Consider the following 13237-nt stretch of genomic DNA (forward strand, 5'->3'; position numbering starts at 1 on the left):
TTGAACTAATTTAAACCTTCAAGGAATGATGGGGCTGCACTGGGAAGATGTTAGGTTTTATATATATATAACAACAAATTCTAGTAATTCTAAGTCTCACTTGGGCCTTTCTGACTTTGAACGTATGTGGATAGATACAAACATTACAGGGAGGAATCTATTACTCAAAGAAAATGGATACCAACCAATTGCAACATGGTCATTAGGGAGCATGTCAAATTAAGTAAGATAATTAAGATAAGTCCAATAATTCGGACTATTCTTGATGGGAGATTTTAATGAAAACTGTACTACTTCAAATCTGGAGACCCCGACTGATCTTATTTTTATGTCAAAGCCAGATTTCATGCACTCTGCTGTGTTCTAGAGCCATTTCATGCTGAAGGTTTTTAGCATCACTGTCTTGTACATTTCTTTAAATTTATCTTCCCTAAATGAACTTAGTCTCCAAGTCCATCACTGGAACAGTGTAATTAATGAAAAGAATAACAAAGTCTGTGTTGAGAATTTGGTAGAATACATGATGCATAATTGGACAATGAAGTAAAATGTAATCAAAACCCCAGGCAATTATTTCTTATCAGACAAAAGAAAAATCTAGTTATTATTGAGATTAGGAGGTCAACATTGATATAGAGTTGAGAGCACCAAAACATTATCAATAAGATCACTATATCCATGTTTGGCAGCACCACACCTTTGTATTTGCTACAATTTGCCAATATGATTAATCATGTTTGACTGAAACATGAGCAACAAAAATAAGAACCAGTATTACAAAATAAAAACACAAACTCCAGGTTTTTTGGTTGAAAACCTGTGATATTAGCAGGATTTTCCAGAGGTATGTAGTAAGACAGTTCTATAATGAAGCAAATGCTTAAAACTAGCAACCAAGAGTGAAGGCAAAGGGAGGTAATCTGTAGAGTTAATGCCCATTGTCTATAATAATATAGACATAAAAGATGATTTTCATCTTTTTAGGAGGGTCAGATTTGGCAGGTAGCAAGCTTATATTCCCAATGTCAATGTGATCAGGGAATGTATTTGAAGGATAACCATGATTTATATCTCAAAATTTGGATGATTCAATGATTTATCAGCCTCAAAATGAAGTGATTGTGTGTGTGATTTAGATTTTTAACGTAGCTTTAACAATTTTTCAGCCATATCGCTACGATGTCTGCAGTGTGACAATTCATACTGATGTCTAGCTCTGGGGCATCATGCCGCAGACATGTAGCATGATGTCCCCACCCAGTCACATTATCCTGACACCAGGCCGACCAGTCCTAACACTAACCTCTTAACGCGAAGCGCCAACGGAGGCAGCGGTTAGAACCATTTTTGTACGTCTTTGGTATGACTCGGCCAGGGATTGAACCCATGACCTCCTGCAGTTTCCACTAGGCCACCGGAGTGGTTGCAATAAAATTAATTGCTATTGCTACATAAGCTAAGTAATTACAATTAAAACAATTTGCAATAAAAAGTGTTGACCTAGCAAATGATGTGTAAAAAGAGGACTTTCCAATAAACTACTACATATATCAAAAAGCTGTCAATGAGTAAAACTGTCTTACCCAGCAGGTAGTAGTTAGCATCTTTGTCATACTTGAAGGTCAGGCGACCGTAGCTAACGTGGTTTAGGTTCTTTAACCACTCAAAATAGGACACAGTCACACCACCAGCATTGATAAATAGGTCCTAAAAGGTAGAAACATGTGATTTTATAGCCACCAAAAAACTATCGTAAAAATATATTTTTCATTTTAAAACATTGGTAACTCAAACATACATCCTTGAAATACCAAGCCACATTTTAAGGGATTTAGTTGGGTATCATAATTTAACAGGAGGATAATAAGCCAGTAGATCAACTGAAATCAAATGAGGATAATGACTGCTGTTCTCCAAATATGGTAGTGACTGGGGGAGTAAATTATATTTCTGAGAATACTTATCTGATTATATTAACATTTGCTAATCAGATAAGCTAGTTGTTAAAATGATCCAATCAGGAAAAAATATTTTTTTTCCTGCCCATAGAAAATTGAAGGAACCTCATATCCATCATCTCCCCTGACCACCAGTTAGTGGCTACCCATCAACTGGATGTTTGTCAATATAATCTGAGTGATACATCAGTGAAGATACTCACATTTATGAGAAAGTGGAAGAGGGTTTATGAGCAACATGTTAGAGAAAGAGTTCTTGAAGAAATGAAATTTTTAATTAAATTATGTTTTTCTGAGAATACTTACCCAATCACATGATCATTATGAAGATGCTCCATTACCTATTGAATCCAGCAATCATGCAAAGAAGCAAAATTGGCCTTTCTCATCTAAAGTTGATTTTAACAAAGAGAAAAACTCTTCTCAAACCTTGCACATACTTTTCTTTACCTTTGCCTGGTTGCTACTTCTATTTATTAATTTTGTTCCAGCAATACCATTATGAGTAGCATGGGAGTTTAATAGTAATGTGATTAGGTTAGTATTCTTGGAGAAATATAGTTTAATTTAAAATTTGCTTTTTCTTTTCAATCTATCCCCCTATCACATTAATGTCAGGTGAGTAAGTAATAGGGGTTCTGTGCTCCTAATAACAAAACAGTACAATTAATGATCACCTATAAATCCAGCAAAAGTGCTGTCCCACGTCCATGATAAAACTGTGCTAACTTTGTACAGATCTGGTTGCTATATTTAAGAGCAGATCAGCATCATGTCAAAATTTTAAAGGGCTTTGAGCCATAATGATCTGTCAAATATGGCCAATTTCTTTTTGGCAGATTGAAGGTTTTTCTGTCTTCAGCAATGGTGGCCATATTTGACAGCGGATTGACATCATTTGCACAACTTGAAAGGCCTATATAACTGAATGATTTCTGTCGTAGTTAATCAAACTCGGTTCTGTTGTTTTTCTTAGATGAAGTCACAATTTTTTTAAATAATTTTTGGTAACTGTTGACATATCTGACAACAGTTCAGTATACTTGGTGAAAATTCCAACGTCCTCATGCCAAGATGCTCTCTGCCAAGTTTGAATGAAACTGGTCCAATGGTTTTAAGAAGTAAATAGCAGTTGTTGCTGGACAGATGATGCACAATGGACAAAGACCACAAACCATAGACTGTATTTTAGTGCAATTTTCCATAAGACCAATATTTAGCATAAATGTGTTATACCCATCATGACACAATGACATCAATTTTCACGACTCAGTGGCCGGTAGTACCCAAGAAACTGACCAATATGCAAATATGAAACAGTCATTTCAGTGTACAATCAATACAAATATTTCTTCCAAAATACTTATCCAGTTATAAACCATGAGGTGTAAGATCCAACATATGGTGCCCTAATGTATGTGAAGCGGCTTCGTATTTTGTGAAAATTCCTGGATGTATCCAGTTGGGAAACAAAAACCAACCAACAAATCCAAGCAAATCCAATGGAAGGTGATAGGCCACAACCTTACGAAGTTCCTAATGACCCAGTAAGGTAGCCCTCTTGTACTGCCGCTGCAGGTCCCACAAAGTTTATATTGGCTCTTTGGGGTAAAAGGTCGATGAGGCAAAAGCTAAAGAAAGTCAACTCTGACTATTTGTGTTTACACCAGCTAGAAAACAGCTATGCTCAAACACAACAGTAATACTACAGCCCTAACTTCACAGAGGTAAAGAAAAATAACTATCAAAAGTCAATGAGTGTGAAATGCCAAGTCACACTGACTTAATTTGATATACTAGTATTGTACACATCAAGATGTATCCACATACAAAGTAACAACTGTAATGACCATGTTCCTGTAATATAAGCAAATTAAATGATTTTAACATGAAGGATAATCTCATGCTTTCTGTGCCATCACTTACAAAATTGGAAAATCCTCACCCTATGGGATGACCCATGAACTAAGATCCCCACCCTACTAGATGACCCACGAACTAAAATTATGCAGTGCAAAGATAAGTGGTATTGGAGTTCTTACAAATCCAAAGGATGGGTGAAATGGTACTAACATGTGTGTATATATATACAAGAAAGATTAATCAATATAAATTTTTATCTATTAGGGGGCTTTGTTCCCCTGTCACCTAAATAAGGGAGGGAGAAGAAACAAGGAGGTGGGAGCAGGAAATGGCTATAGTTCACTATTTACCTAACACCTAAATACCCATCTGTCTTTCTTACTGTTCACCTCTGCTAAGGTTGTATTGAAATCTCTTCAAAAGATGTCCCATCTAGCTGTATAAGTATTAATCTGCCGATCTTTTCTGAGTTCAATCTGTTATTTATTTTTAATCTCATTCCAAATAAATCAAAGTTAACACATGTGAATAAAATACCTTATGTGAACAAATCCTCAAGGACACTAAAGTTGATATAAAAAAAAATACATGGATTTCCAAACATCCTCTTGTATTAATGTACAAATGCCAACTTTAGAATGGATAGAGGTACTTTGATCAAATAAGTATCCTTACTTTTTAATTTCTTTTATATTCTTATTTATTCATCTTAATAGTTAAGTAAATATAATATACTGTGCAGCATACATTTTTATATGTGCAACTTTGAACTCATTTATTGTAGTTCTCAAACATTGCTGATTTCAAAGTGCACGAGTTCATAAAAATTTTGTATGATTCATGCTCTCACATGTCCTGGCAGCATCTCTGAATCTAAGGTGTGGAAAGACATGCAGACTGACTCAAAGTTAATACTGTCTCAACAATGAGAAAAATCAGGCTCAACAATAGCAACATTCAGCTTCTTTGCACAACATACTGCTGATCCTGTACTGTACAGCCCCTCAATATACCATATATACTCACTTATCAGTCAAACTACAAACAACAAAGATCCTGATCTGCCGTTGCATCATTCTATTAATTAGTTCTAATAAACTGCACAGACCCAGATCTGCTAGTGCATTATGGGTCTGTGCTGTTGGCAGTTGGACTCATAAGTGAGTATATATGGTAGGATAACCACTTCTATGACAATGTGAGAGCTTTTATATAGTTTCAAGTCTTTAATGAACTATTTATGGTTCAAGATACTTGCGTCATTTTATCCATGTGTTGCAATGGAGACAAAATAAATTTATTTTCAAATAATGTATAGAATAGGGTAGTGATGCAAAATACAGAGTGACTTACAGGAATAACTAAAATGTTTCTCTCCTGGAAAATCTTATCAGCTTCCATGGTGGTAGGGCCATTGGCTCCCTCTGCAATGATCTGAAAGAAACAAACACTAAAATGTTGATTATATGGACAAATAAGGAAATGTGAATTTTGCAACATTCTATATTTAGCAGATACATATTTATATAAAAAAAATTATCTGGGGGCAATCTACTGGTACACATGATCAAAGCATCTGGAGAACTGATATCTGTATAATCAATGAATTACTCTAAATATAAAATTCTGAATTATTTTGTTGACCAGGAAATATGACAGAAACCTGCTACTGCTGGTGTTCATATCACTAAAAGAGTTCACTTTTACATTTAACTTAACACTGTTCACTTGCTGGTGTCTTTATCACATTTTTACACACAAGTTTTCTTCTTCTTCACCAGTTACCACATTTTCATCAGAAGGATTTTTGCTTTTCATTTTTTTAACCTGTGTGCATCTATTGCAGTGCACTTCTTTAATAAATTTAATAGAATCGTTATAATTGTTTAAATTACAATTTATTCCTCGTTTCTTCAAATTGTTGTACATTTTGTTGACATCCATTACTTACAGAGCTTCTAATCAGTAACTCTAAAATAAGTGACACTTGAAAGTCACTATCACATCACATAAATCTTGACATTCATATCAGTGAGTTATACTTTACATAGATAAGAGGCACAAGTAGGGCCGATATTGCTTACCTGGCTTACATATATTAACAATTGACATTTAATTATGCAGAATTAAGCATTACTGTAAGAAAATCTAATGTAAATTATCTCCAAGACTTTATATGATGTCCATTGTACCTACTTTTCTATAGTCTGATAAAATTCTTTTCAAAGATAATGGCATAAATAATATGTGTAATTGCTCTTTGACAGACCAAGATAAACCTTAAATGTTTTAATTGCCAAATATGATTATATTAATTTCCTTGATACAGTTTTTATCACCTATAGCAACTTTGGTCATTGCTAGCAGAAACATAGACATGAATGGATGGATGATCACTAAAGAAAGCAAAAGGCATATTTTCTCAAGATTTTCCTGATGAAAAAGTACAATCAGGTGTGTGTTTGTGTGTGTGATTTGGATTTTTAACTTAGCTTTAATACATTTTCAGTCACACTGCTATGATGTCTGCAGTGTGGCAGTTTTTAGTGATCTGTAGCTAGCACTGGAACATCATGCTGCAGACACATGGCATCATGTCCCACCCATTCACATTATCCTGACATCAGGCCGACCAGTCCCAACTCTAAATCTCTTAATGCTGAATCCCACAATATTTTGCTCCTAAATGAACTCATTTAAGAGTGTGATTATAAAAATCTAATACACAAAGACACTGCTCTCAACTTATATATAGACAAAAGTTAGTGTATGATGACTCTGATTGTCCACTGATGATAACCAGTTCATGGCTACAAGGTATGGTTGTGTAATGAGCTCTGATTACTGAAGCATACGATCTGAATTGTAGATAGTTTGGGTTGACTAAAAGGGAATGTGATTCACTCAGCTTCTGTGAGGTCCTGGCTAATGGCACCAAATTCTCTGACTTGAGCCATGTAATGACAATGGACAGATTCCATTTTGGAAATGTTGTGGGAGATTTTAGTCTATTCCAATCAAAATTAGCTAGTAGACCTGATATATATTTATCAGGAGTGGTAGCCTTAGATGGTAATTGGTTCCCACTTCTCTTGGCAGAGCTAGATAAAAAAAAGTTGGCCAGCTGAGAGACTGAGGTACTCAAGAGTCAATGGTACTGACTCTACCCTGTTTCAGAAAATATGCCACTTTCCCTAATAAGCCTTCAGAGTGGAAGGCCTTTTTGTTCTCAAGATTCTCTCCATAATCAAAGGTCTGAATTCTTTGTCTCACCTGGAAGTCCTGACTATAGCCAAGCCTGAAGGAGAAGACACCTAGTTGTTTGAGATAATCTTCTTGAGAAGGTCTATCACCAACTTAAGTAGATCATTTAACAAGGACTTGTCCCATCTGAGAGGGACTATCAGAATTATCTTGCAATTCTAACCCCAATATTTTCATTATTAATTTTGGTAATAGAGTTGGGGTGGGGGGCAGGTATGCAAGGTCAATAACCCTTAAGTATGGGACCAGCAAGACAATGTTGGGCCATAATAGTGAGTCTGCTGACAGATCTTAAGATGGAAACACCAAAGAAGAAACTGACAAACCAGCGAGCACAGGTCAGGCTAACTGGTGCCCCCTTTTGAGGAGGCAATTCAGCACTAAAGAGTTGTCTGACATAATCAGGACTGACTCCCAGCACAGTATATCCTTCCAGAGCTTATGACAGCTCTCATTCCAAGAAAGATGACGTGAAGAGGCTATTTCCCTTGTCCCTGTTTGCTGCTTACAGTATCAAACCCTTGCAGCCTGTGGGATCCCCAGCAGTATGTGCTGTTGTCTGATGATGTTTACGGAAGCAAAGCTTACAAACTGGGGGCACCTAGCAGTGGCAAAGGGAGGTAATGGGTAGGAGTGACAGCCCTATGTATATATAGACAGAAAAGTTAAATTTTCATCTTTTAGCAGGGCTTGATTTGGGAGGTAGCAGGCTTATATTCCCTAATATGATCAGGAAATTTATTCAAAGGAGAAATAGAGTCTCCATATTCTAAGAGGCGACAAGCTCAGCCAATCAGATGCAAGATCATCTCCTTAATACAAGCAGAACTTACTTATTACAGAACTTATCTAAGATGATAAGGAAACAAAGATATAAGTTTATTTACCAAGTTGTAGCAAAATCTGAAGAAAAAATGGTCTCAAGAGAAGTAATAAGCTCTGCAAATCTGACACAGGATAATCTGAAAAATATTGACAGGTCTAGCCCACAGTCAATCTCAATGTATGTATTGAGTTTAATGGCACATTAGTACAACTGTGGCTATATAGTGGACTGCCATGCCATAAGCTGATCAATCTTGTAGCCTTTTGAGCTACAAATATGCAGTTTACTAGTATGCCCAAGACCTTTCCTTATGGCTCAAATGGTTGATAAATTAATATTTTTCCAAAGCTCACTACCAAAGGTGACTTGGTACAATGTTCTGACTGGGACATTTGTTGTCTCCACTTACATATTATATATTGTGCTGATGGTGTCTCTTGGTTGCATTCTATAATCACAAACATTCTGAGCTATGCAGTATTCAGTAGTGTCTTAACAGCTGCATATATCAGCTTTAAATATACTTATCAAAACATGAAATATTCATTTGCAATTTCTCTTCAACAGTAGCTCTTGTAGTTGTAGCCAACTATTATCCCAGTCCTACACCCACAAAGAGGTATTATCCCAATCCTTGCCCATCAAAGAGATATTATCTCAATCCAAGCCCTACAATGCATTATTTTCTCAATCCTAGCCCTACTAAGAGACATTAACCCAACTAAAGTCCTACAGAGATATTTTCTCAATCCCAGCCCGACAAAGAGATATTTTTCTGAATCCTAGTCCTACAGACATTTTTCAATCCTAGTCCTACAGAGATATTTTCTAAATCCTAACCCTACAAAGAGATATTATCCCAATCCTTGCCAAACAAATTATCTCAATCCTAGCCCCACAAAGAGACATTATCCCAAATTAGAGTAGCAACACAAACAGATATTATCTCAATCCAAGCCAAACAAAGTGAAATTATCCCAATTCCAGCTCCATAAAGATATATTATCTCAATTCTAGCCCCACAAAAAGATATTATCCCAATTCTAGCCCCAAAAAGAGGAGACAAATATGCACAGGACATGCAATACAGGTCAGCTGATTATAAAATCCTACTAAATTTGTCATACCCTAATCACTCCTTCAATTAGGGGAAACATTACAATTTAAAAATAAAGGATGTGAATGATAGCTAGCCAAAAACCAAACATTTTGCTAAATGAAGATCTTCCTTTGAAAAGATTTTTAGATATGTAATGTTATTAACATATAAGGGATCTGAAAAATTGTCTTTTGTATACCACATTGCAGTCATTTTAACTGTTCACTATGCAAATGTGACTGTATAGATGATTCTGATGCTATATAATATATCTTTCTTAATATACTGTCAGCATAATTTTTTCGTCAATCATTATGGACAATTCTGTCATGGGTTGATTGTCCACAATGGGAATTAAACCTGGCTTACTGACCTTGGCCTGAATGTTGGGTGCATTCTGCTTGTTCAGCTGTCTTTCACTGGCGGCTGGCACTAAGATGTCACACTTTTCACACAACAAATCTCCCTCATATGGCTTGGCACCTGGGAACCCAACAATTGTTCCATTCTCCTGTAATTGATTTAAACAGGAACAGTAAAACATCATTTATCAAAAGTTTCATCTGAAATACAACAGAACCTAAACTGAACGACTCAACCACACCCATTTTCTGCCCCCAAAAATGATGGTCTCTCAAGACAGGTGCTCTTGTATGACAGGTCATAACACTATATAATCAATAACAGGGTTCTCAATAGAATTCAAAACTGAAGAGTAAGTTGACCCTTGACTTCAAAATCTCACAATTCAAAATGGAAATCTCGAGTCAATTCTTTTGAACAGATATGAGCCCATAACTGATTCCTCGTTAGTGGTGGAAACAAATAATGTTTAAGATTTATTGTATTGTGTTGAATAATGAGAATACTTGTACAGTATTTTATAAGAAACATACAACCTGATTTTTGTGAAAGTGTTTCTATTTCTTACTGTGTGTGTATTTTGTATATGAAACTGATTATCTAAAATTTTATTATATTTTCAACTTCTCAACATATTCTGTTATGATCTGCTCATATAATTTTATATGCAAACATATACCCACACAACCATGAAGGTTATCTATGAATCTGATATCAAGTATGTACATCACAGAATTGTCAGTTCACTTTTCCACTTGTTCTTAAGTTTTCTAACAAATGCTGGATATTGACTCTAATCCTTCGCCACAGAGCTGACACAACTTTTCTGTTTCTCTGTAGTCAGAAAATTCATCAGGTCATTTCTGAGAATGAGACAGAAATGAAAATGTACTTCTTTGCACCACTGTGAATTTAAAGTTCAGTCACTGAAAAAGGGTCTTTCAAAGTCAAGTTGGACATCAACAAGTTTAATTTATACACATGGTTTACGTAGCAGCCATTTATTTATCCCATATGGCTTTAATATCTTGCGAATTTGTAACTATAACTTTTCTTGTCTTGGCCTAGCTGTCTCAGGATGGTTGTCTTATGACATCATTTACAGTATGTCACACTTTAATGACTTATAATTCAAAAATTTGACTTAAGTGTTTGTAAGTATAGCAAGTCAATGATGTGATGGAATAAAATTGAATTTGTTCTGTATCCGCTTTGGAAACAAAAAGTCAGCAAAAAATGATCGATGTAAGGGTTGGCACTGAGACAAGGAAATCCCATTCTATGAGTTACATTATTCTTTCTTTTCTTGGCAGAGCCTCACAAAAACCGGATAATGTAATCCTTCCACTAGGGCTTCTCTGTCCGGCTGCCAACACCTACACAGATTTTATTAATCTGCCAATTACACTTAATTAAGATATCATTTGTTGACAGAGGTTCCTTCCAGGGGAAGATCAATCTTTCACAGAGATCAAAGATGGCTATTTAAACAAAGGTTCAGAATAAAACAGCACTGTATGAGATTGACACAGTGTACTTTATTCAGAAAGCATGTCTGCCTGAACAGTTCATTTACAGTGTAAACATTTTGTAAATGGAAGTCCTGTATTCAATCAATTTATATTCCAGTAGAAATATATGGTCTCCTATGAAGAAGAAAGCAAATTTTTCAGTAAATTATGTTTCTCCAAAAATATTACATTAGGAATATTAGCCTGCTACCTCATGAATCAAGCCTTATTAAACATTTGAAAATTGACTTTTCCTGTCTATCTCTTGCCCATTACCTCTCCTTGCCACTGCCAGGTGTTTCTAATTTTTAGCTGAGCAATATACTAAGGGATACTAATGAGGATGCTCACATTGTGGGGTGGTTGGCAGTGTCTTTAATTAATGTGATTGGGTAAATATTTTCAGAGAAACATAATTCAACCAAAAATTTGCTTTCTCCCTCAAATACAATCCCAATCGCATTCTGTTAGGAGAATATATAACAGGAAGAGGGGCTGCTGAGCATCTGACCTCTACATTGGGTATCTTTTTAGGCAATGATGGCTGGATTCCCTATGCAAATGATAACCTGTTCTCCTAATTACAAAAGCAACACAGCTATGGTCACTTGATCTGTGACCCTTACATATGGTTAAGAAGACAAATGTTTAAATCTTCTTACCTACAACAGGTCACTGGTGAATCCAGCAAAGCTGTTAGGCTGTGTTGTTTCAATTGGGTCTGGTGGCCATCTCTACTACTGCCACCAGACCAACTAGATACAAGGTTTGCCTCAGGTCAGGTGAAAGGCATTGATGACAGTCTACTTTTCTAGAAGGCTGATTTGTAGAGGCTGCTTCCATGTGCTGCTTATGGCAATGAAGTCCAGCAACAGGTGGGCACCCCAACCATACATATTGGCATTGCAACAAACTATTATTTCCGCCTGGGGCTCCTCCAGTGGGGTCCCCATGGTCAGCCAGCCTGGGCTGCACCACTGATGCAGCAATGATCATATCTTGGGCATGACCATGACTGTTTCATAGAAGGGACTTGAAAAGGGATACCATCATGTGAGGAACTTCAGTAGTAAGAGGAACATAAAAAAGATGGCTGAGTGTGTGTGTGTGATTTGGATTTTTAACGTAGCTTTAACAATTTTTCAGTCATAATGTTATGATGTCTGCAGTGTGACAGTTTCTAGTGATGCCTAGCACTGGGGCATCATGCCGCAGACATGTAGCATGATGTCCCACCCAGTCACATTATCCTGACACCAGGCCGACCAGTCGTAACACTAGCCTCTTAATGCTGAGCGCCAAGCAAGGCAGCTGTTATTACCATTTTTTTAAAGTCTTTGGTATGACTCGGCTGGGGATCAAACCCATGACCTCCCGCATCCAAGGCGGATGCTCTAACCACTAGGCCACAGGAGCGGTCGGATGGCTGAGTGGGATAAAGTCCGCTGCAGCATTGAATAATCAGAGGAGTTGCAAGAACTCTTGCTGAAATCCAAGTCCTGTTGGAGTAGGACTTAACAAGTCTGACAATTTGGAACGCATGAACACGAGGAAGCAGCACCAGATTCAGGTTGGTGAAAAACTCCATACCCAGATGGACAAGATTTTGGGCTGGATGGAGTTCAGAGTTTTCCCAGTTCATTAGAAAGCCTAAATGATCTAAGAAAAAGAGGACAATGGGCCTGCTTTGGAGTAGGACAGAACTTATGTATTTCTGAAGGATGTCAACCAGGTATGATGCCATCGTTGTTGATGACATTGATCAGAACAGGGAGACAATGCAATCCATAACCTTGGAAAATGCCCAAGAGCTGATATTGAGGCAAAAAGGGAAGGCCTTTGAACTGATAAACCTTGTCAGAGAAAGAAAAATGGAGAAATTCTGGTATGTGAGGTGCACAGGGATGTGAAAATATGCATCGGCCAGATGAAGACTAACAGCATATTCATCCTGTCTGATGGACAGAAAGATTGATTTCACCGGCTCCATCTTGAATTTTGGAGGTGCAATTAACTGGTTGAGGCGACTCAAGTTGATGACGGGTCTAAACTTTCCATTCATGTTCCAAATAAGAAAAAGCCTTGAATAAGACCCTGGAGATTATGGTCTTTGCACTGACCATATCTCCTGTGGTAGAAAGGCATCCTTCTTCCTGATAAAATGGCATATCCTGAAGACTGGAGAGGAGCAAAGGGAAGGGGTGGGTAAATGAAACCCAAAGCCCCTACAAAATAACCTGGATCACCCAATTATCCAAAGGGAACAGGGAGTTCTAGTACACTTGAAATTGCAAGAGTCAGCTGCACATTGGTAGGCTGTGTGGAGGATATAGGGAGGGTAGGTCAGTGTTTA

General features: G+C 36.9%; 1 protein-coding gene across 1 annotated transcript in view; it reads right to left on the reverse strand.

Moving 5' to 3' along the window:
* LOC149805827 (glutamate dehydrogenase, mitochondrial-like) overlaps window positions 1-13237 on the reverse strand; it is a 49582-nt gene that overhangs the window by 14877 nt on the left and 21468 nt on the right. The window contains exons 7-9 of the mRNA XM_089950541.1: window positions 9384-9521; window positions 5175-5255; window positions 1584-1707 (exon numbers count right to left, since the gene is read on the reverse strand). Coding sequence (XP_089806667.1) covers window positions 1584-1707; window positions 5175-5255; window positions 9384-9521 — 343 coding nt within the window. The remainder of the gene's footprint in view (window positions 1-1583; window positions 1708-5174; window positions 5256-9383; window positions 9522-13237) is intronic.

This window comes from Sinohyriopsis cumingii, chromosome 2, assembly GCF_028554795.1.
Source record: "Sinohyriopsis cumingii isolate HCF-2022 chromosome 2, ASM2855479v2, whole genome shotgun sequence".
Lineage (NCBI taxonomy): Eukaryota > Metazoa > Mollusca > Bivalvia > Unionida > Unionidae > Sinohyriopsis > Sinohyriopsis cumingii.